Here is a 25,152-nt window from a genome sequence, read left to right on the forward strand (position 1 = left end):
CAGTAAAACCTGCTTTAATGCAGATGATGACTAGAACTCTCACTGCTTTTACTGCAAATGGGAATGTAGCGTTGAAAGCAGCCAGTTTTGCTTATTACTCAGTTGCAGTCTGGACCCTAAAGCCATATACTTTATCCTAGAAAGAAAGCTTCTCCTTCAACTGTTATTTACTGAATAATAATGCTAATTGAAATTATTTCAGTGCAGAAGGTTAGGAAGTTTCAGAGCTAATCCTAATAAGTTTGTGTAATAGTTTGAATCTATTTTCAATTAATTAGTAATAATCTGTGTGAAGATCTCAAAGCACTTTGGTAACATAAAAAAATTGAAACAATCTTTGGAGAAGTTGCAGTCTGACTAAGCTAAAGAGACTCTGTCACTGGTTTCTATTAAGCCAGAACTCCACTCTTGGTGCAAGCCTGTCCAGCCAGGAACAGGGGAACGACGGTACTTTGCTTTCAGAAGTTGCAATAGCAGAGTCGCAGTGTTGGTCCTTTGGTTTGTGCTGGTTTATCTTTGGGATAATCATATTTCTCCTGTTGAGTATGCAGGGTGCTGTCTGGGAGAAGGGCTTGGGCTTTCATCCTGAAGTTGACTCATTTGTCCAATTTTTGAGGAACATTGCTATAGAAAAGACTCCCCAGTATATTTTATTTCTGAAATTTTGCAACTCACACTATTTTGTAAGCTTCCTTTATATATAAACACTTTTTCAGGGAATATGGAAATTATATGATTTTCATCCTTTAAAAAACAAGCACAAACTGATATATTCTAAACGGCTAATAACTGGAATTCCAATTAGTTCAGCAGTTGACAGAAAATTAACGTTCTATCTTATTCCCGTGGTAAGGTCTGAATTATTTAATTGCTTCATTCCACATGGTTCTTACAGGTGTGCTCTTTTTTTTTTACTTTTGACAGAGCCAAATGACACAAAAAGGTGCTGTAGTGCTCTTGACTTTACAGGAAAAATTAGTAGTCTGGAAAAGTCATTTCACATTATTTAATAATTTTGCAGCAGTCTATCGTTTGTTTGACAGGAAACAGAAAATATTAGAGATGCATATCTCAAGAGCAGAGTTCCATAATGAAAAAACCTACATATATGCATTGAATGTACAAGCTGCACTACTTAGGACTTTTGAAATTTGCTAAGAGCATTTTACAAGTGCAGTCATTTTCACTAACTTTCCTGCTTTCCATTTGGATGAGGTATCATCTGTCACCACTCAATCATTTATTATTTTTTTTTAGCTATTAAAAAGGCATGTAATTTTAATTTTTGTGGCCCATTAGTGTGCAAACGCCATTGGGCTTGTTTAGCCTGAACTCCTGGTCTAAATTCAAATCCCTCTGCTTTTGAGGAGACTGTTGACCACATTTTAGAAACACAGCCATCATAATCTAAAAATCAAGATGTGAAAATAACTAGAAACAAGTATTATTTAAAGCAACTCTACAGGGAGCAGAAATGGGTACACAAGTTTTCCAAAACAATACAGTAAACAAAATACGGGAATATCATAAAATAATGTACAGCCTTCATCTGATAAAGTTGAAATCACAATTTCATGATTTCACTGAACATGGGGGACAAAGAATCCCAAATAACTAGAAAAATAGAACGCATTTAACCATTACAGTCCTTTGGGGAATATGTACTATTCGGATAGTCACCTTTTTTTTTTTATTAATAAACTAATTTATTCAGATATATGCATTCCTTAAAAAAAAAAAAATCAAAAAAAGACAAAAGAAACAGCAACAAAAAACTTGAGGGTGGTCTAAGATGTCTGTCTCCTTTATGTAACCTTTTGCATTTTGTGTTTAAGAACTGACATTCCAAATGATTTTCTTTGGCTTTATGCCTGGACTGAATACCAAGGCAGCAAATTAGGAATGCTTAAGAAGTCCCACAAAGAAAGATGTTTGCTGTGAAAGTGCAGCTAATGTGACACTTGCGCTGGAAGCTTCTTAGCCTACTCAAACGATAAAAATGGCATGGGTCTAGGGTGGTGTGAGGGGAGTGAATGGACTAAAACTACCATGTGCTGAGCTATACGAGGTGTTTCTTGTGGCCAGTTATCTGCCACTGTGACTATGCTGATACTACCTTTTATTTCTATTCCAGGGGCTAACTTTGTTACTCGAAAAATTAGCCGATCGGTAGCAAAGATTCACCTCGGACAGCTGGATTGTTTCAGCCTGGGCAATCTGGATGCTAAGAGAGACTGGGGCCATGCCAGGGACTACATTGAGGTAAGCTGTGGGCCACGTGCCTTCTTCTGAATCGTCTTCGTGGCGGGGATAATGCTTATTGCTGTAACTTCAGGTCATGGTCCACGGAGGGCTATCTCAAGATGTTTTTGCCTATTGAGGCCTGTTAACTTTGTCTTTCTCTTGATTTCAGACTAGGGAATTTAGTAACACAGCAGTCTACCCCAGGCATGACCTGAACAGAAAAATAAATCTTTGGGTTTACATTCCTTGACTGAATTCCTTGGGGGAGGGGGCTGATTATAAAGTGGATCTATTTTAGAGTATTTCTCCTATTGTTTTGACAAATTTTATGACCCATATTAAGATTGCAGCAAGATGCAGTATGACCTGAAGTCAAAGATCCTGCCGGAGGTTGGTGTCCTTTATTATAATGACGCAAGAATGATGTATATATTAATGATCAAAGGTCTAGCTGGCTATACATTAGAAAGAAGCATCACAACGCAGTTGTGATGGCAGGCATTGCAACGCATGTGCCTGCATCTAGGGTTTGAAATGTTTTCGTAGTCAGGATTTGTTTCTAATTTTATTCTGTGCATCTACTTAAGCAGACAAACAAACAATACCCCTGTATTGTATTACAAGGAGACGTGAATGACCATGTAGGAAATATTGTCTTTTCCCCAGGAGACTTTTGTCCCCATTTTGGTGCTTAAAGATTTCCTGTGGTCATTGGGCTATTTCTGTCTTTTAATAATTCCTTGCTGGGAAACCGGATTTGGCTTCACCATTCATTGATGTAGTCTAAAAAGATGATGACTGTTTGTTTTGTTTTTCTATATTACAAGGTAAGAAGTATTTCAGTAGGAAGAAGTCTGATTGGGGATTTTTATTGTAAGTTGAGATTTAAAAGGTAAAATAAAAGGTGAGCTCTCAAATCCTGTTTACGGTCAAAAAGAAACAGCAAGAAAACAAAATCGTAAAACCACAATATAGTCTTTTGTTCTGGATGATATTTTAAAAAGTAAACAGCCATATCACCTTGGCATCAAAAGGGTTACATCAAGTAAGCGAAGAAGGTGATTTTTGGCAGCCTCTATAAATAAAGTTGGCTTTTGGTTCTGCACTGCACTTGCATGTAAGGTGGTAAGGGCACCATGAATGTCATGATTGCCTCCATGACTATTGTTTTATATTTGTGGCTACAACATTAGTTGAAGCAGTTAATCCAGTAAACCATCCTAATCATCTTTTTAATGGATAAAACTGTAGTCAAGAGTGTTCATAAAGTCAGTTACCAAGTCTCAACTGAAAGGAAGTAAAAGATAAGCCAAATAAAATGATCAGTTGCATGAACATAGTGAGCATAATTTGCTAACAGGCGTTGGATATTCCATAAATTCTTCGGCTATCTCATTCCAAGACAACTTGTACCAGATCATAAATCGTGGGATGAATTCTGATGTCTTCTTCCATAAGGGAAATCCAGAATAACCCTCTTGTGCCTAGTGGGTCAGACCCTTGTCCTGTGTTCAAACCTTTAAAAACAGAAAGGAAATGAGAACAAGTCTATCCAGAAGAATGACTAGTTTCCAAGGCCTTTGGCCTCCAGAAGGAACGTAGTTGTCCAAGGTCTACAGCACGAACACATGTTTGTTGTGTAAGTAGCGTTCCAGACCTTTCAGCTACACGTTTTGGGCCTCTCCCAAAATCTTCTGGAAAGAATTCCTCACTAAAATATAGTTCATTTTGAGTATTTCTCTTCCCAGAGAGGCACCCCTTCAGATAATGGGAGAGTTATTATCAATTCTCTAATTCCCTGAATATTGTGGAAATGTGGTTACAGGCAGCCTTCTAATGGCTAAAAAAGAGAGTAACTTTAAACTGGAAATAAACAATTATTTGAGGCTTTAATGGACTGGAAAGTAGGGCTTAGAGATTTAACATTGTTCAAATAAATACATAGTATGTTAGAGAGCATGATAGTATTTACAAGCATTTGGGGAGCTTCCTTAAGCATATGGCTGAACACATAGGGATATATCTTATCCTCTCCATATGTACTTTTAAATCCCATCGATATTAATACAAGTAACACATGTGCGTATAGACTAGACCATGTACTGTGTTTTCTTTCTCCTTATTTCCTTATTAGGGATAATAATAAAACCATAAATACATTCCTTTTTGTTGTTTTATAAAACATTATGGGTCAATTCCTGGTCTCATGGAAGTTGATGACCAAACTCCCATTGACTTTGTGGAGAGATCGTATCCTGTTATGTATTGGAGTGGAGAACATCTGGTGGTTACAAAGCACAAGCAGAAGTCAGGACTCTTGAGCTTTGATCACATGCGTTCATCCGACTGCCACTGTGATTTTGGGCAAACACTTCTGTATGCAGTAAGGCATGAAAGCGTGTGCCTGCACTTAAGCATGTAGGTCCCCACCAAGGGACGGGCTGCCAGCGTGCTCAGTGCTAGCTGTGGGTTGAGGTCAGCTTTAGTAGCACATGATTCAGAAGTTTGATGTTTAAACATAGGCTTATATCAGGGGAGAATAGTTGGAATAAGTGTTTGATTAGGTTTTTGAGACGGGACTTGAACTGCCACCTGCAGGAACTGAAAATCAGGTACAGCGGCATCGTGCTGGTGAATGAAAACCGGGAAGTCTAACTCACTAGAAAGAAAGGTTTCCATTCAGTGTTTGAAGAGAACAAAATAGAAATAAGTAGGCATCGAAAAGTTGGGGGGGGGGATTATTGGTATTATCCTAAAATTATATTAGTAACTCTTAACATTTTTGCAGAAATTGCTGCTGCCTCTTACTCCCCCTTTCCCCATTTTTACTCTACTCTGATCCAGCATAAGTCTCATGGGATGGTATTAGAGATGATGATCAATGCCACTGAGCTGGAAGAAGAAAAACAAAATATCAGCGCTATTGGTATATGAATCTTCTGTGTGCTATTTTGTTTTGTGAGGGTAACATACCTTTTATTTGTTGCAGAAAGTTCTAGTAAACCATCTGCTAGGTATTTTCAAATATTAGTACAATAGCAAGCCTTAACAGTCTGACTCATTTCTATGCCATTTATAAAACACAAGGCATCATATAAATTTCCTCAGACACTCACCCCAGAGTCTTATTTGAAATAAATATAGATTCTCAGAACCATTTACCTTGGGCCATTAAAAAAATGCCCATCGATCCATCACTAGTTGGTTGGTTTTTTTAATTTCCTACGTGCTAAATACTGTAAATGAAGTAGTGAAGGTATACCTGCAACTGAAACCTTAATGTGTTGTTCTTGGGGATGTAATAGACACATTTATTTGTAAAGATGTAAAGGGAAAGCCAACAGATAGAACAGAGTCATGTTGGAAAGTGGCTCTGGGAAAAGAGCAAGTTCGTATTAGAGTTCAATGGCTGAGGCTTTTTCTTCCTTTCCTTCAGTTTCTTCTTTATCACCCACTGATGCTCAGGTTGTCTTCTGCAGTTGCACTGCCCACACCTCAGTGTTGTCCAGAGAACAGAAATACTGCACTGATGAATGCTGTGGAAAAACCTATCGATATATATCTTGCAAAAGTAAAAAAACAAGTCAAAGGTAACAGTTTCAATAGTCTTTAAGTATTCGTACAGATCAGAAATATTTTCTTTTGCCTTCAATAGAAATGCAGCAGTATTTCAAGCAATAATTACAGAGGACTCATGACTGGGTCATATTTGGCTCCAATTCAATTAATTACAGGTCTAGCTAAATGCTTAAAATTAAGCATGTGCCTAAATTCATGGTGAAATCAGGGACTATTTGATGTTCTAAATGTATGGCAATCAGCTTCTATTAATTTATATTTAAATAATGTAAAAAAAACAAAGCTAAAAAGAACAGTTTATAAATAAGTGAAATAGTAAGTTATTGTACAGTCCAACCAAGCACATTAAGAAACTGTTTGAAGAGAGACTTTCCATCTTTTTTTTTTTAATTGGTACTGGTGCTGATTCGTACTTCGTGATTAAAATGCACAAGAAAATGCACAGTCATTTTTATTCTCTTAAACCATTTTGCACATGTTGAAATTGAGATAATAAAATCTAATCTGTAGTGATGCCTTCTGTGTTTTAAATCTCCAGTCAGCATGACCTGGTGTTTTATTCATGATTCTTCTATTCACCATTCTAATAGGTAAAGACTGACCATTGGAGACGGCTGCTACTATTTCTGTTGTGGGAAACCCTTTCTTATATGTTTGTGTGTACGTTTCAATATAAAAACTCTTGCCAGACAGAATTATTTTAAATATTACTTTACTCTTGTGCATAAGAAAAGGATTCAGCCAGTGAGACTGTTGGCCGAGGCATTTCTAGTTCTGTTTTGTTGTTTTCTTGGAGTGTTGAGGACGTGTCATCTTTTGAGATACGTTTTACCTTAGTCTGATGAGACTCAAAGTTTTTTTCTGAGACATCCTTTCATCAGCCCAGCGGAATACTTGCTTGTGAGAGTCTTGCTTTGTTGAAGATTGCTGGTTATAAAAGGAAAGTCATTTATATCTGTCTGTGTAACTATCAGTACCTCATATAGCTATGAGATTGGCTCATGAACTTAAAGGCATGCTTTTAAATGAGGATTACCCTTTTGTTATGGACTGAAGTGAAAAATGTTTTTCTCTTCTTACTGCTTAGGTTTTATGCTCAAAGTTAATAAGTTCTAATAGAAGTTAGGAAATAATTTTAAACCGTCAATGCTGGACTTCTTTGAGTATGAGGGTAAAGATTTTTGAGCCATCCAGGTACTCAAGTGTATTTTGTGTATTTCCACATTTCATTCCAAGAAAATGAGAACTTTTTCTTTCCATCAGCTTGCTTGAGCTGGGATAATTAATGGCTCTATTAAGCCAAATTGATCTTAAAATTATATCTAATCTGCTCTGATTAATGTGATGATCCACTGAACTGATTATCTTATTGCTGCCATCTAGGTGAAGTAATTGTGAGAGCAGCAGGGCTTGCATGAACCTTTAGGAGAAAAATTTGATAGACTACTATCAGTAGTTGGAACAACTACTGAACATTCATAAAACTCTTCATAGGTATTTGCTGAAGCAGTATCTTTTCTAGAAGCACATGTATCAGAGACAATGACTATTCCACCTTAGTTTCTTTCTAATAGTTTAAAAATCCGTTGTCCTTTTTATAAGATGTAGAACTAAGCCTCATGCTGAAATGCTTTTTGGGAAAGCAACATCTTCCCAAAGGAAGTAAGCACTTACAGATAGCAGAATATTCTTTGATTTCCTCATGTAAATACTTTGGACGTGTGGAGGTATGATGTGTCCAGGATAAAGGAGGTCACATTTGACCATGGTAGTATGTTCAATCATCCACGCAAATAATGATCTAGTTCTCAGGATACAGTACAGCCAATGTAAGTGGCCACAGTGCAGATAACTGGTCTCAAATGAAAGATGCCAAATCGCTTTGTGAAGTTCACCGAGCACTGACCCACAGGCACTGGCATTTGCAATAGAGCCACTTCTTCATGACACAACGAGAGTGCTGGAACAGCAGCTCCAAGAAGAAGTAAAGAAGGTTGTCTTCCCTCTGGTTGAGTCTATAGGGAAAAGACATAGATAAGTGGATTGCCAGAGTCAACTCATGATGCGATTGTTTTAGTAACTTATTTGCACACGTTGCACCTCAACTGAAATGTTCCAACCCTACAACAGAGTTCAAGTCTTGATATGAGGTGGTAGATGGCATCACTGGCCACAAAACGGGCATTTCCCCAGCATGTGTCTCATGCAGAATCAAAACAGGATCCAGTGAGACCCCATTGTCATTTCTCTCTTTATTGCTGTCCAGGCAGGCTCCATCAGGCTCCCTGGACTCAGTAAGGCACTTGTGGTCCCACCTGACTTCTGGCTTCAGAAACCACTCTTTTAACTCTCTGGTTTTAGTTAAGAACTTGGGAGTCGGACTGAAGACTTTGAACATTTTCTCCAAGGCTGTTTCTGAGCAGTACCAAAATGAACTGTCACAAATGATAAGCATATAGTGAAGCTCTCCTCAGTGTACATTTCTTCTGCATTGTCCCATGCAAGCAGAGAAAAAATTGATATTTAAATAATGATGTTTTCTTTTAGTTAAAGCATGATTTGATGCCAGCAAAATGTAAGTATAATTCTCAAACATCTTCTTTCAGATTTTGAAAATATGGTCAAACCTTCCCTTATGAAGAGAGAACACGTTTTAGAACAACTGTGATAGTAAAAGTTTTCCTTTTCAATGCCAAGTAAAAGCTTACATTTTGGTAAATAAGGCTGCACAATAAAAGAGCTTATAATACATTTCTTTCAGTGCATGTAGTTTAGATTGGACTTCTTGACTATTAGAAATAGTTGCGATTCCCAGCAGAGTAACACACTATCATCTTAATTTTACTCATGTAGATGATGTCTGCGTTAAAGAAAAACAAAACAAAACCAAGGCCTTCATGGTTTTTGAAATGAAGTCTGTAAATAATGTGATTCTAAATAACTACAGCACAAGTGAGAAAATTCAAACATGCTTTGTACATGTGTGCGTGCACACACACATGCCACCTGTATATATGTGTGAATGTATGTATGTTTCTGTTTGAGTGTGGATGATTTTGTGGAAATTATTTTCAATTTCATGTATTTTAATAGGTGCACATATGTGCTATTTTCTGTTTAAGTTTGATATGATTGCTAATAAGAGATTCAACAAGAAAGTAAGTAGTTTATTACAATAGACATGAATGGTCTCCATATTTAAAACATAAAAATTAGGAAAGAAAAGGGTTTTAATTACAAGATGTAGGTGTTCTGTCTAATGCACATCGTATGGTATTGATTTCTAGCAGCAGTGCCTCCTGTAAGTGTTGCTGTTAGACCTTTTCCTTTCATAAAACTATCCTGATCTATTTCAGAACTACAGCACCATTTCCCCCTTTTTATTTTCTTGCAGCCATTTTTTATGTGAGGGGAATATAATTGTAAAAAGATTTTTTTCTTATTTACATAAATTTTCCTTTAGCTTTCTTTTTCACCACTTTTGTGTTTGACCTATTAGTGTTTTTAGGCTTTACAAAGCCAAAGAAGTGCTTTCCCCAGCAAAACCATCTGGTTTAGTTTCCTGTGCCTCCACAATGATATGTGTATTATTATCAAGGCCACCCCGGTGGTTTTCTAAGTGGTCTTGTTACAGCGGTGGTCTTACAATTCAATTGGAGTGATGGAGAGGTTAGACTAAGGCTTCTTTCAAGTATAAGGTTTCCAGATTGATAAATTATGTATTGTTGTCATATTTCTGAGACTGACCTATTATGCCATTGTAGCTTGAATGCAGTATCTCTTCAAATAACACAACTACAAGAGTCGTCCTGACAAATTCTGCTTTTGCAGCATGTACTTCTTGTAGAATACCAAATTAAGGCACTTTTCAGAAGTAACTTTAAATGCATGCTGTGTTCCTATGATTTTAGTGTTCTGCTCTGTCTGGCACTGCGTGGAAAAAACAAGTAAAATTATGACAGGGTCCGTGTTTAGGAGCTGGCACTGTGTGGAAAAAACAAGTAAAATTATGACAGGGTCCGTGTTTAGGAGCTATACTTATACTTGTGACAGGATTGGAAGAAAACATACGGATGCCAGCAGAGAGACTATATAACGTGGTATATGTACCATCATTGCAGGACAATGTTTACTCATTAGCAGGTGGCAATATAACACCGGGGTGAAAACAAACCAGACTTTTTAAAAAAAGGTCTGTTCCACCTTCCAGTCAGTCTTGTCGCGGTTTTAACTTGGGGCAACTGCAGACGAGACTGTGGGAAAGAGATGAAACTCACAAGGGAGATGGGATTGCCTGGACCCAGGGAGTGAGTACATCAGACAGACTGCTCGAGGCTGCAGCTGCGCCTGGTGGGAAACCACTGCCCCATCACGGGACGGAGCGTGTCCACCGTAAAGTGAATCTTCACAAAATCTAACAGCAAAGGTCTCACAAGTCTCTCTTGAGTGTATGTAAACCATGATTTTTTTAAAATTTTTTTTTCCATTTTAGTCCACACAAAGTTTATGAATGGGCAAGTTCGGGGCAAATTTGGTGGAAATGTTCTCATAAACTTTCTCTAGCCCCCTGCATGCAAAATTTCAAATACTTACTGTACAACAAGGAAACCCTGAGTTCATAGAAAAAAATTACTGAGGTTTATGGGGGAGTTAATACAAATGTATTCTTTAATCAGCTGAATCACTTCAATTGACATTTTTCCTTCCTTTCTTTGCTCTTTTCCCTATCATGAATGGGGAAAAAAAAAAAAGAAAAAAACCCTGACAAACCAACCAGGTGTGTCTACCTTTGAACTCAGAAATTTTTAATTCAGTCAGATGGTATTTGGCAACACTTTAAAGAACAGGAAGCAGCATCTTTTATTGGTAGATGTTAGGCAACATTAATAACAGGTACTGCTACCAGCCCCACCTGTAATAACCCAGATAGCTTCTCTTTATTAACTAATCTGTGATTTACAGATCTGTTTGAATCTTAATGCACCACATTCTGAGAAAGCTGTATAGCATAGTTGGTTTTAATTTTAATAAGGGGGGAAAAAAATCTCTTAAAACAGATCATTAAAATTTAATGAGGACATTTTTAAAACCCCATAATGGTTCAATTTACACTGGAAGTCAAAAATTGTTAATGGTGTTATGTCTGTGTGGTAACATCCTCACTATACAATAATTGTTTTCATTTGAAATGAAGCCAGTAAAACATCATGGGCAGTGCATTCCCAGAACCAAAGTTTTTAGCCCTCCAACAATTTCAGGTCATTCCACTGAAAGAAGAAATATTTCAGAGGATAAATTAAAATGTCAGGGCTTACTTTTATTGTACTCTAGCTGTTAATATTCTGTGTATTATTAAGAAGACTGGTTATCAGCAGGGTGACTGTTCTTTCCTGATCTGGGTATGGAAAAAAAATATGATTTTTTTGTTTGTTTGAGTGGGAAACATTCCCCAAACCCACAGGGTGCACTTAATATGCCACTTTTAGTTTTAGTAGAAATGCTTGAATTTTAGCTGTAGGTGGTTTTGGATGAAGCCTTGACCTAACAACCAACATTAATGGTCCAAAGATAGAGCAGCTGAACTTTCCAGTTGGGCTTCTTTGGCCAACATTAAGCTTCCCCTTGAGACGGTTGACTTGGTTACCAGGTTAAGTATGTGAAGAAAGCTTATTGCTGTCATGTGCTTGAGTCCCCTCTCTCTTCTTCTCAAAATCCATGTGATTTCTGCAACAAGAGCAATTGTTTGTTTCCTCAGGAGTATGAGGAGCAAGGTACGTGAGCAAAGTTGGTGTTTTCTTATCCCCCGTCCCCAGTCAGCTCAGCAGTGTGGCGGGGATGGATTTGCCTGAAGCCATGGGAGAATGAAGTAAACAGTGGATCCCTGACATCATCTGGTGCCTGCAGCTTACGTAAGGGCTGTGCAAAACAGCTGGCGGTTCCCTCAAACCCTCCCAGCGCTTCCTCCTTCGTGCAGGTCAAGCCCAGCTGGTGCAGGGGAGCCCAGCAGCTGTCCTTCCGCGCCTGCCCTGCTGATGCACAGGGCAACTCCTGGTGCTAGCAACCTTGGTGGCCATTTCATTGCTTCTAGTGAAATAAGGATTTTGGTGGTGTTTCTTAAGTGAGTAGGCCCATGTATCTGCTTTCTACATTTTCTGTTGTGCAGTGGGATCAAAGGATCTCTGGTATTGGATTTGAGGAAGCAAAATTAAGGGATCCCTAACTATTCATATGAAATGTTGCTTGTCAAATTATTAGGGGTTTTTTGTAGAGTTGAATGCAGTCTAGGCACATTTTGCCTAGCCTAGTCTCTCTTGTTCAATAGCATAGGAAAAACAGGGCAAACTCAACCATTTGAAACCTCCAAGAACTTGTGACCTCCAGCTAGGATCCCCTGCTGTGAGCCATTGCCTGAACTGCTGGGTCCATAGGAGTGTTGGGTGTTGAGCCGACTTCTCGTTGCACCAATGTTAGTTACATTCATGTTGTTCTTCTATTAAAAGAGCAGGCACCGTTATGAAAATGTGCTTGCTCTCTAACTTTGCTCTTAATGACAAGCTTTTTACTTTTTAGAAGCTGATATTTCTAGTGCAAGTTGTGCATTATTATTTCTTGATCTGCAAATGGGTTTGATTTTTTTTTTTTAATATCAAAAGAGGTTTTCTTTCTTCCAAGTGCACTTTACAGATTTCTTTAAGGAGCAGTAAATTGCGTTAGGAGAGCATTAACTCCTATTTCTGCCTTAACCTCTATCAAGTGAGATGTTACTCTACACGGTAACAGTTTATCAAGGCAACCCTGATGCTATAATACCAGGCACACATGTTGCTTTTGACATAATGAAAAGTTGGTACAAATCATACAATCTTGCTGCACTGTGCCTTATTTTACAAGAAAAAGTAACGCTTTGTGTTGCTAATGCAGTATTTTTTCCTTATGCAATACAGGCATATTTTCCCCGTCACCATTAATTTATTATGCTGCATTTATTTCCAGACAAACCCTACTTTCCCCTATCTCATGGGAATTTCTCTCTTCCTCTGAGGTGTTTTAAATTCAACAAGCATCAGGTTTTTAATATATCATATTCATTTTAAAGGGGAAATAATTGACAAGGGAAAAATATTTTAAGTATACCCTTTTCATTTTATTGCCAGCATTATTATTGATATCCAAGGTAGATATATATTAAAAATACTGCTGGTTTAAAACTGTTCATCTCCCAGATTACAAGCAGATCTCGGGTTATTGGAAAGGTGTCAGGATGCATGAGATAGGATGGTCTGTAGGCTACAAAACAGACCAAGACATGATAGGTCTGTCTCCCAACAAGGGAAAGCCCGAGAGGCACTTGGCTGCTGCTGGGCACCATGCCTCTTACTACCATCATCTCCCGGTTGTCAGCAGCCTTGCTCTCGAACCCCCGTGCCGAGAGGAGGTTGTATTTTGAGTGCCGTATTCAGGCTGCAGCCAGGGAATCACCACTGCTCCTAGTTGTGCATGTTTCATGTATATGTTTATCTGACGTTTTATTTCAATCCATAATACCTCATAAACCTTTTCCAGTGACTCCTGTGCCATAATCATGGCATACACTGCTGGAATGTGGCTCTCTGAATCGGTAGTACTGGTAGTAGAAATGATGCTGGTTTGCAAGGAGGATCCTGCTGTGGAGCAGGGCCCATCTGTGCTCTGCTTTCTGGGAATGCCAAGGTGGAGCACGAAGGAGCTTGCCTTCCAAGGAGCTTTTCCAGGCTTACTATACTATCTAGTGCCTCATCTCTAGGAGAATCTTTTTTTTTTTCCTTCTTAAAGTAATTCAAGAGCAGGTGAGTAACAATTTAGAACTGGTGTTGGTTGGAGGTTTGTGTGAGTTCTTATGGTCTGAGCACACTTAATGTAACACTTCGTATAATGTACAGCATTTTAATGGAGTCTTACAAATATCAGTGAAAAGAAGAAAACATTTCAGAAAATGATCTATTTGATCCAGATAAAAATAAAGGGTGAGAGCACATGCATGAAGTGCACAAGCCCCAACAGGACTGTAGGGCTGTGCGTTCCCGCCCTGCCCTTCTGGCAAGCCTGAGGACCGAGCATGCTGTAAACTAACTGCAGCAATTGGTTTGGAGTGAAATCTTGTTCTAATAATATGATTATTGACGTCGGTGGGACTTGACTTCATCCATTGCATCTTACATTTATGCATGAGGAGGCGGAGGCCGGCAGAAGAGAAAGAAGCTCTGTGCCTGCACAGAGTTACTCAGTACACCTGTGATAGGGACAGCCACAATTTGTCTCTAAAAGTGACCTCAGGAGACGTTAAAATTCTGTTTAATGCATTACCAATATAAACAGGAAGCGTAATAAAGAGTTTTCACCTGGCCCACTCTGTGCCAGTTTTTAGCCTCAAGTATGACAGAATGATGAAATTGGTGCACAACTGCCCACCCCTTGTAATTAAGTAAATTAGACTTTCCTCAAAGAAGGCTTTTTTGTTGCTGATTTTCATAAGGTCACATTTAAAGAAGGGCAGTGTAAAACCGACAGGCACATATGTAAAAGTGTAGCTGGCAAAAGAACAAGTTTGAGTAAAAAGTCCACCCAAAACGAAAGTAAATTAATCATCATTGTTACCACACTCATTTTGGAGTGATTACAGAAAATAGTGTTAAATAATAGCAGAATCGTACACATTTGACATTTACGTTTAAAATACGCTATGCAGTAAAGAAAAAGAAGCCTCAGTTCCCTTGGTTAAATTTATTCATATGAGGTTTGTAAACAAATTGTGTAATGAAATTGCATGCTGATGATAGGCATTTAGTTGCACTCATTTGTAGCAGTCTGATCATTTAAATACAATGTGTCATAAATATTTCAAGGTAGGGGAAAAAAAATCCAAATTCTGAAAACACTATCTTAACAATGTCTTGAATAGTTGTTTATGTTCTGGAGTTGCTTCTAAAACAGTTGACTTCTAAGCAAGCTGATAGTTTTAGTAGTAGTATCTTAAAGTGATCCTTTTTGCCTAGATAGGGGTTTTCACTGGGATGCTGGTTCATATAAAGTCTCTTTCACTGAAACAGCCTACTAACTTGTGACTGCAAATTCCGGCTGTGTTGGTATTAGAAAGTACTGCTGGAGCTTACAGTGTTATTACACTTTCTTGGAAAGAAAAATCACACAAACTTTTATATTTCATGAAGGCAGATAAAAGCTAGAAAATAAAACTGCCTGTAAACAAGAACAAAATGGTGGTGTTCAGGCTCGGGATGAAAGCTAGCATCTGGAATCCCACCCAGAACCAGCTCTGCAGCAGCTAGAAGGAGCACTGTCTGGCAGAGAAAAGCAAATTTATACTCAGGAGGAGCACAGCTGATGGTGATATGCTGCATTCTCATATGGGGGGACATGGGGGTGATACGAGATGCGGATTAAGACCCTAGTTGATAGGGGAGTGCTGTGTTCTCATCACCTGCTCTTGGGCCAAAGTGAGCTGCCACTGTGCTTGATTCTGCCAGTGAAAGGAGCCTGAAATTCTCCAACCTGGGTGGGACACAAAACAAAAAAATGCATAGAAAATAGCAAGCATTTACATTAGATGTTGACAATTTGTTTTCTTACAGAGTGAAGAGAGATGAGGGAAGCATGTGTTCAGTAGAACAGTTTGACTTGAGAATTGTCCTTAACACTAATTTGACCTGTACTCCTGAAACTAAAAGGAACTGGCTCTGTAGGATCCCATTTACTGGCATATGAATATTCTGCATTTCTGCAGAATTAGTAATTTTGTATTGAGCAGAGAGCCAGCTCAGGCTACCCACCCAGTCAGGGGACAAGACAACAAACACAGGTTCCCTGTGTAGCCTACCAGCACAAATAGGTCTACCAGCCTACCACTGCTAAAATAAAAGCATCTTTTTTACAGATTATAAAACTAGTCAATGTGACAGAGATTAGACTGAGAACACCCATGCAGTTGCTTCTCAATTAGCAGAAGACGCAAGTCATCTTAAGCTAGATGGTCATTTGAATCCTGTTTCAGAAATAGTGTGGCCAGTAGGAGTAGGGAAGTGATTGTGCCCCTGTACTGGGCACTGGTGAGGCCGCACCTCAAATACTGTGTTCAGTTTTGGGCCCCTCACTACAAGAAAGACATTGAGGTGCTGGAGTGTGTCCAGAGAAGGGCAACGAAGCTGGTGAAGGGTCTGGAGAACAAGTCTTATGAGGAGCGGCTGAGGGAACTGGGGTTGTTTAGCCTGGAGAAAAGGAGGCTGAGGGGAGACCTCATTGCTCTCTACAACTACCTGAAAGGAGGTTGTAGCGAGGTGGGTGTTGGTCTCTTCTCCCAAGTAACAAGCGATAGGACGAGAGGAAATGGCCTCAAGTTGCGCCAGGGGAGGTTTAGATTGGACGTGAGGAAAAATTTCTTTACTGAAAGAGTGGTTAAACATTGGAAGAGGCTGCCCAGGGAAGTGGTTGAGTCACCATCCCTGGAAGTATTTAAAAGACGTGTAGATGAGGCGCTTAGGGACATGGTTTAGTGGGCATGGTGGTGTTGGGTTGACAGTTGGACTTGATGATCTTAGAGGTCTCTTCCAACCTTAATGATTCTATGATTCTACTGCTTACCTGCTTGGTGACAAAGCGCACAGCTGGACTGTGGCCTTAACTTACACAGGCATCTGATCAACCAAGTACAGTAGACCTTTCTTCCAGATTTCACCCTGAAACTTAAAAATTAACACATAGATGTTCTTTTCACTAATGTCTTCAATCATTTGGATTTAATGTTTTTAAAGGCGACCTACATAATATTTTCATACCTGACTTGTGTCCTCTTCTGCTTTATAACACTTACAGATGCCTGGGAGCAAGCCTGCACGTGCATGTATGGGTTGCTGGTCCTTCTGTCTTGTGTTACAGGGAATAACAGGAGTGCAAAGACTTGTCCTCCCAAGGCTTTGTGTGGGGACTGTTGAGGTAGCATCTGAGGTGTTACTGAAATCTTAATAGCAGCAGGTGCCAAGTTTAACAAAAACATCCTTTCTGCTAGAGGTTCACTAGGCACTGGAGCCTGATAGGTGTCAACAAATAAAAAGTGCCAGTGTGTTTAGACTAAAAATTTTTTTGCTTTTCAGTTGCTGGAACTTCACTCTTTCTTCTTTTTTGATAGAGCCATAAATCCTCTAGTTCCCATAGTTGGGGGGGGGGAAACTACGACAAAAACTGAATTTCAGTTGGTGAAAAGGAAGTAAAAAGGAGGGAGAAATCAGGGTATTTGATTTTTTAACAAAAACACTTAAAGGAAAACAATAAAATTACTTGTTTTCATTAGAAGTTTCAAGATATTGAGTTTCTTTGCGTGTATACACAACAGGAATTAACTGGAAGTAGCTACAGCAATATTCAGAATAAACTTGCAGAGTCATCTGTCCAACAGAATTTGAATTAAAATAGAACAAGAAAAGGGCCTAAGAAAGAGAGTAAGCCTGCCCATAGAAACAATAAAGCTTTATACCTTGAGCAGATTTGATTTGTTATTCAGTGGCTCCTATTATTGTGATGTTTGTTGCTTTATTTAGATGAACAGTTTGGTTCTGGTCGCCTTTGTTCTCACTGTCCAGAAGAGCTGGCACATCACATGCTGTGCACGGTAGGGTGAGAGGGAGACCTGCAAAAGGACATCCACCCAAGGCGAGTTGGCAGACAATAGCAGAACATCCTTTTCTTTGAAAGCGACTCATCAGGAAAGCATTGGTCCTGCCTCTCTGTATTTAGCTGAATGCTGATGAGAGGCATGATTAACACTAATGAGTGACCAGGGATTTATTGTTTACTTAGAGATAAGGCATGGGCTTCCTTCGTTGGCACTTTCTGCCAAATAGTTTGATCCTAGTTCACTAAGGCTTTTATTATTTGTTGTTGCTTTTTTTGGTAGTGGTGGTTGTTGTTGCTTTAAGTGATTTCTTTCACCAAAATCTTTTCATCACTTGGGCTTTTTTTATTTTATTTTTATTGCAAATTGTCTGAGCTGTTTGTCATTTGGGCCACAGTACTCTGGAGGTCCTTTACGTGCATCACATGTTCTGCATCCAACAGTGCTTTTTCTGTTCAGTGCTTGCCCTCCTCCCCAAAGCTGAAATAAATCAAAGTAGGTTGAGACTCAGTCGCAATAAATCAAGACCTGTCCAAAACTGGAGCCTGCCCAGTCAAAATGTCATAGCTTGGCTTTCACTGAGGATTAATTAAAGGCCTGATATAAAGCCCAGATGTGCTTCAGGAGAGTAGCAAACTGCCTCGTGGTGGCTATACTAAAAACCAAGTCTCCCCATGAATCTGCCCACCCAAGAACATGGAGGAGGATAAGGTTGAGCAAAAGGGAAGAAGGGAGGGGAGGAAAGAAGTAAACTGAATCAAGCATGATTTTATAGCATCTATGTTGGCGGAAAACAAGACGAGCTCTATGCTAGAGCACCTCTGAAAAAATACAAAGCATGCGTGTGTGTATTTCTAACAGCAGCAGAGAACATAATTGTTAAAATGTTCAACATTAATAGGGAGTGGGAGAAAACTAACACAGTGAGTGAACTTTTGCACTTTTTATGGTCAAAATATATATATATGTGACATGCCCAGCGACTGAGTTTGCTCAGTGCCTGTTTTACATTAAATTCCTGAAAGTCATCTTGACTAAAATAGTTTAGCCGAAGATTCCTGGGGCTCTGATAGGGACAGATATGGAAATGTGCATGTATCTAAATTCAGTATATTTGAATGTGAATATGTAAAATACACTTAAATTACATGCTGCTTGTGTTATGACCTTTGTAAAACTCCAACTTCAGTTCCAGAGATACAGCAATTTAATTGAACAGTGTGCATAGAATGACCCCTTTTAAAAAGTGGTGGACACTGAAAAAGTGTTGCAGCTCGGTAGTGGGACACGGTATATGGCTACGCTCACTCTCTTTTGCAGGCATAGAAATACAATTATTTACAAATAAAATTAAAACAATAGTATCTGATTGTTTATATGGAAATGAAATAATTTGCCTGAATAAGATTTATCCAAAATTTATTGTCATAATTGGTTTCAGTTTCTTTGAATTTGTTGCATGTAAGTAATGAGCATGCATATGTGTTCCGATGAGATGCAGTGTTAAAATTTCATAGACCTGGACGAGTGGTTCTGGGATGGCAGGAGAGATCTGCCAAGCAGCACAGGGCTGCCCTATGCTCTTCAGTCTGGTGTAGTGACAGGTGTGTAGTGAGTCACTACTTATATAGCAGTCAGTTGTGATGCTCTGGATGTTCCTAGGTATGGGATGTTCCTATGCATATGTACGTATAGACTTGTGTATTCATGTACTTATATATCTTCTCAGAGACATGACATCCTTTCTAGTCTCTCCTCTGTCCAGAATAAATGAGTGCCATCTTGCAACACAGGCAGAAAAGGGGGAGATAAGGAGCTGGACAAGAGGGGTAGATTAAGGTCTTATTTCTGCAAAATGTGAGCCAAGAGTATAACAATTCTTTGTTAAGGCCCCAAGAAGGTCTGATGAAAGCCAGGGTTTGAGGGAAATTCAGTGGCAGGCTTCACAGTCCTGCTGCCTCTGTGGCTTGTCTTTGTTGCACATGGTAGATGCACATTTGTGCCACCTTGGCAAAGCAGAACCATGACAAGCCCTGGCTGTAACACATATGTCAGATGGCTAGCAAGTAACAGGTTTTGCTCTTCAGCAGTCCCTCCTCCTGTGCAGCAAGGAGAAACCCAGTGATCCTGATACCTTTCCTCTGCAGAGTAATTGTGCCTCAGAGAACTTGCAACACTGGTTGTGTACACAATCTTCCATAGCTCACCAAAGGACAGGTTATGTTAGGTTGCCTCATGCATGATCCCGTCTCTAAAGGAGCCCCCAGCATTATTCTAGCCACCTTCAAGCTCCCTGCTCATATCTCAAGTCTTTTGGCGCAGCCCCTTTGTGTTTTCCACACAGTCTTGATTTTGAGATGGTCTCCACTTTCTTCATCAGACTTCACCTATGCTGTCCTTCTCATACCCTACTTCTTCCAATAGCAGTTCCTTTTTAATTCTGGTCTCTTCCATGCTTCCAGGTGAATGTTGCTACGTGTCTTTGATGTGTTCACCATACCTGTTTTAGATGGCAGACCCTTCATGAATCTCACTGCTATTGCTGCTATTATTGCCACTAGTTACAGGTGCTAAAAGAGTAAACATGCCAGGACCCTTAACTGGTGGCTTCCCTGATGCCAGGGAGCGCTGAGGAGGAGGTCCCTGTCATGTTGCAGTGGTTGTTAGTGTCAGGGAGCAGCAGGAGTGGGGCTGCACCATGAGGAGGTGCAGGCTGTGTGCTGACGGTGACACCAGCACAGGCAGTGCCTTCACCAACCAGGGCACAGTCCTGCAGCATCTGAGCTGGATGGGCAGAGCTGGGTGTGGGTAACAAGGTCCCATGGACAGTTGCAGCCAAGGTGAGGTGATGAATCAGGTCTGGAGTCCATCCAAGGGGTCCAGTCAGGAGCAACAGAAGGGGCTGGAGACCATTCAGGAGAACCAGTGAGTGAGCCAGGACAGCAGGGGACAGGACGGGGCCAAGGTATGCCTACAGCACAGCTCAGGCAAAGATTTGGGTGTCTGAGCCTGGATTGAAATGGAGCCCCTGGACCCATGGGTAGAGCGAGCACTGACAGTGTGCCTTCAGTGTAAGAAGGGAGAAGAGGAGACTTCTTGTGGAGCACTTGTGCAGTGAAGGGAAGGAACCACCACCAGAGTACCTTTGTTTTAGCTAAACAATAATAAAATGTAACTGGAGGTAGAACGGGAAGAGTCTGGAGTTCCATTTTAATTAAAGTAGGGAGTTGACCCAATTAACACCAAATTACAGTGTTTCTGTGCCCCAGAATATTGGGCAGCGGAGAGAAGCCTCATGCAAGCATTCCCTCTGGAGACAGGGAATCGGTGTGCCTTGCAGGGCTGTTTGCCTCTGGGAACAATAGGTGGCTTTCAGGCAGCCAGCCTGGCCCCGGCGCTCCAGCTCCCCTCTTCTCTCAGGGGCTGCTGTAGAGTCATGTTTGGGAACGCATTACTGTGTGGGGGAAAGCCTGGACCAGAGAGCACTGGAGGAGAGAAACTTACTGCTTGCACAGGGAGCTAGGTGTTGTGACACCAATACTGCAGAGCTTTACAAGAGAGAAACACATACAAGAAGCTCCGCTGTGGTCTTTCCTTATGGCTATATCGTTTTCAGTCTGTAATTTCCTATAAAAATTTCACCATGGGTTTAAATTTAGCAAAGCCCATCAAAGTCTGGGAACTTCTTAACATTTTTGTTTGCAACAAATTTTAACGAAGTTCAGCCTTTGAGCCAGGATTAGAAAACACTGAAGAGGCTGTGCTAAATTTAAAAATCTGCTTTGGTTTTAAATGCCTTTGCAAGCTGTTACTTCTGAACGTGAACTATGCCTTTGCTCTGTGTGTGTGTAAAGGAAAGAAAAAAAAAAAAAAGATTTAAAAGGCTAAGTGGTTAAAATTTGACAATTAGCTACTGTACATGCTCAGGAGCTTCCCCAACTTTCCCCTCAACCCATGTTTTCTTTATCTCCTGGGTGGTCCCTACCATCCCTGTCCATTCTTCTAAGACGCCATCCCCCCTTTTCCCCATCTTCGTCCTCCCTGTAAAAGGGGGCCCTCTCATCCCAGTCACCGTCCTTCCTGCTGGGAAGGCTGAGACCCCTTTGGTAGCCAGCCAGTGATGTTCTTTATTTCATACTTGCAGAACCAAAGACAGACGAGTGGTACAGAAGATAAGATGACAGCTTTCTAGTGTGGGAAACAATGCTGAATCCTGAACCTGCCAAAGCTGGGCGCAGATGCACAGCACAACGAGCATGTCCTGGCTGTCAGGGATGCTGGGTGATTTGTCCTTAGCACTTTTGGAAACTCGGAAATAAGTTTTGTTTCCTTCCTTTCTTAGAGAACTGGGTATGCAGCTGATGCAAGTCAGTGGATCCCATTCAGAACAATAGTATTATGCTAATGTATGATGGCTGCATAGCTGTCTAGGGTAAGGGGGACACAGAACCATTAACATATAGGTGAACTTTTTTCAGTATCCTTTTTGGATGGTAGAAAGCTTATTAGCCTGAACAGTGTGTCTTTGTGAGACAGGCAGCCAAGGAAGTTGTGTGTATGGTGCAGCAGGTTTGTCTTCATGGTGGGTCTCTGAAAGCAACTGGAGCTTTAGGTCAAGCTATATCTACTCTAGAGATCTGCCTCACTTAAATCAGCATAATTGTAGTAGTACAGTACTTCTTCCCCTCTTCCCCGCAGCCTGGAGGCAGTTAGGTCTGTGTAAAGGCATGGTAGCAGATCTTGTCCTGGGTATACACAGGCCAAACTTCTTGGGAGATGCATTACTGACTTCGGTCTTCTGTTATAGTCACCAAGGAAGTATTTTGCAGTGCTGGAAGCAGAAACAAATTCTCCTCAGTCTCTCTTCAGGGTCTTGATGACATTGTGCCCAGCAGTTCCTGTTGACTTGAATACCCACGGAAAGGCATTGCCTGAGTTTTCTTGTCAGTAAGGATAGTAATAATGTGATTTTTGGAAGGCATAAGTAACGCCTACAGTATGGAAATTGCTTGGTGTAGTAACATATTCACCTTGAAACAACAGTGTGACTCTCAGCTCCGTCAGTTCAGTAACAGTTTTTAAAGACGGTTTTTTATCCTTAGTTCAGAACTTTATTGTGTACAACTCATCAACTCACAAGCATCCTCAACATAGGCATGATGGGAACTTAAGTTGAAAATGAATGTATAAAAAAAGAAATTGTACTTAAAGCGAAAATGTTTCAGAATACTATTTCCCCATTTCCTTGCTATAGAGCACAACAATATTGGTATAAAATGCTTGTAACTGTAGTAATTAAGGAATTAATGGCTTACAGGACTTCAGTGTATCATGATCAGTCAATCACTTAGCCTATGATATCTCTGAACTTTTCACTATGTAAGATATTATACTGTATTTGCTTAATGCAATTATGGAATAATCCTTGGTCCAGTTTCCTGGAACAATACAAACAGCCTTTTCTTCTCTCCATGTGTTCCTGGTTTACAGCCTAACTTGGAAGGGAACTGTGTTTGTGAACTTTTATTCCCCTTCACACTGGGGTCCAATTCCAACATATTTCTTATTTTATTTTTGTTTTGAAAATGTTTGTGCTCCATTGTCAGCCCAACGTACATTTTGTTGAAATCTCGTCCTAGAGTTTTATCTAACTGGATAAAGATTGGAAGAAATATTCATTTCATTATATAAAAGTGTTAATAGTGTTGTGTTTGTTTTGCCCATTTTGCTTTTAATCTCTTCGTGCAGGTAGAAGATTTCATGTTATCTTCAGTCTCAAGTTACTTACCTTTTTGTTGGAGTTTGGACAAAACCAAAACCCTGCATCTGACCAGTCCTGTCTTCAAAGCAGATCAGGCTGGAACAGCTCTTTGTATTTAGTTCCTATCTCCTATTTAAGAATGCGGGATGAATTTCTAGTTAATACGTTAGGATAAAACTCTGGGTCTAACACCTCGTAATTTTCTCTTCCTTTGCAACCTATTAAACTGTGGAAGAGAGGGAGAAGGGGATTGTCTGAAGATACTTTTTTGAACTTAAATTTGAACTTAAATATATTTTAAAGTTTTTATATTTGAAAAGTATTACTTCTATGAAAGTACAAGGATTCTGCTAATATTTTTATGGGCTTGATATATTTTGAAAAAACAAGGTAATTGGAAAATGTTGGATGTGCTATAACCACCATCTGCCCCTGCCTTAAAAAATGTGCATGGTTCCATACACACATTTGAAATGATCCATCATATATCATCACTTACTACAGTACTTCATTCATGTAGGTGTTAGTTTTTGTGTGCAAAAGGTCAAATCTTTTCAAAGTTAATTCCGAACGCCTGCGTTTTATAACAACCTAGCTTTTCTTTGAAGTTGGAATATGTATTTTTAATATAATAATTCATCATTAACTAGAGGGAAGAAAGGAAAAAAACCAAATCACGTTCCTGCTTCAGATCAAGTTGACTGAGGTCTTTTGGTTGATTGTTCATATTTCTAACATCAGAATACCATAGTATGGATGTTATGTGTTAAAAGCTGTAGAAATGAGGTTATTCCGTAGCCCTTGAACGTTTCTGTCCTAAAGAAAGGACAGAGCATTTTAAACGTGAAAGTTGGGAAGGGAGGAAAAAAGTAGTTAGTGAATTACTTGTCCTATATGCCATGTTTTAAAAATTAATATAAGCTTGAAGTTAGCTCTTGGCATTGCTTGAGTTAATTCTTTATAAATCCCTTTAAAATGCACACTAGACCTGGAACATTTTTTTAGGGCCAAAGAGTATCAGTGTAAAATTAGAAAAACAATATCTTTGAGTTTGTTCTCTTGGCTTCTGGGAGCTGAGTGGGTGGTGAGGAGTCCCTTCCTTGTAATAATGTTTTTACAAATAGAAATTTTGCAACAGTTTAAAGAAGGTAACTCAGATGGAAAAAGAGGAACATGTCAGTGCATTTCATTCGATTGTAATGCGTTTTATAAAAAAAACAAATCCTTTTCAGAACAGAGAATAAGTGATGAAAATTATCATGGGTGAAATAATGAAACATGTAGGGATTAGAAAAATATACCAGTAGATCTGTTAACTTTGTTTAGATTTAGTAACTTAGCTTTTTAAATGTGTTTCAGAAATTTTACACAGTGCTGCCTGTTCGTGTCATTATAATTAGGGGTCTCTTGGTATTTCCATTACCAGAGAATGTTTTCTTGCATTTTTAACCTAACATTGAAAACGGGGGGGGGGGAAACCAGCTCATTTTTTGACAGGCAATGTTGGAGCCCAGGTGTAAAGTTTTATACTGAATTTAGCCTGAGTTCATATTCTGTTTGTAACATGTAATGTAATTTTTCAGCATGTAAGTTATTATTATGAATACTTAGTGTTCAATATACAGTCAGGATCCTTGGCTGTACCCAGATTCTTCTCAGTTGTGTCATGAGGAAGGAGCAACGGCATCTTTCTATTTGCAGCAGTACCTTCAGGCTGGCTACAGACTGCACCACTTCCAAGTTTCTTGGGGGCCTTGGACTTATTCCAGTAGCTAGGTGATATGGGGTATCAAGTATGGCCTGCTCCTCCCTCCTGCCCTCCTTCCAGGCACCGTGCCTCTTCCAGAAGCTGAGGAGGACAGTGATGCTGCTCAGAGGTCTCTGTGATGCCAGGAGACTCCCCTTTCTC

General features: G+C 39.7%; 1 protein-coding gene across 1 annotated transcript in view; it reads left to right on the plus strand.

The window, feature by feature from the left end:
- Positions 1-25,152, plus strand: part of GMDS (GDP-mannose 4,6-dehydratase) — a 361,957-nt gene that overhangs the window by 130,167 nt on the left and 206,638 nt on the right. The window contains exon 7 of the mRNA XM_009326519.1: positions 2,135-2,262. Within this exon, the coding sequence (XP_009324794.1) occupies positions 2,135-2,262 (128 nt within the window). The remainder of the gene's footprint in view (positions 1-2,134; positions 2,263-25,152) is intronic.

Source organism: Pygoscelis adeliae, unplaced genomic scaffold (assembly GCF_000699105.1).
Source record: "Pygoscelis adeliae isolate BGI_AS28 unplaced genomic scaffold, ASM69910v1 Scaffold186, whole genome shotgun sequence".
Lineage (NCBI taxonomy): Eukaryota > Metazoa > Chordata > Aves > Sphenisciformes > Spheniscidae > Pygoscelis > Pygoscelis adeliae.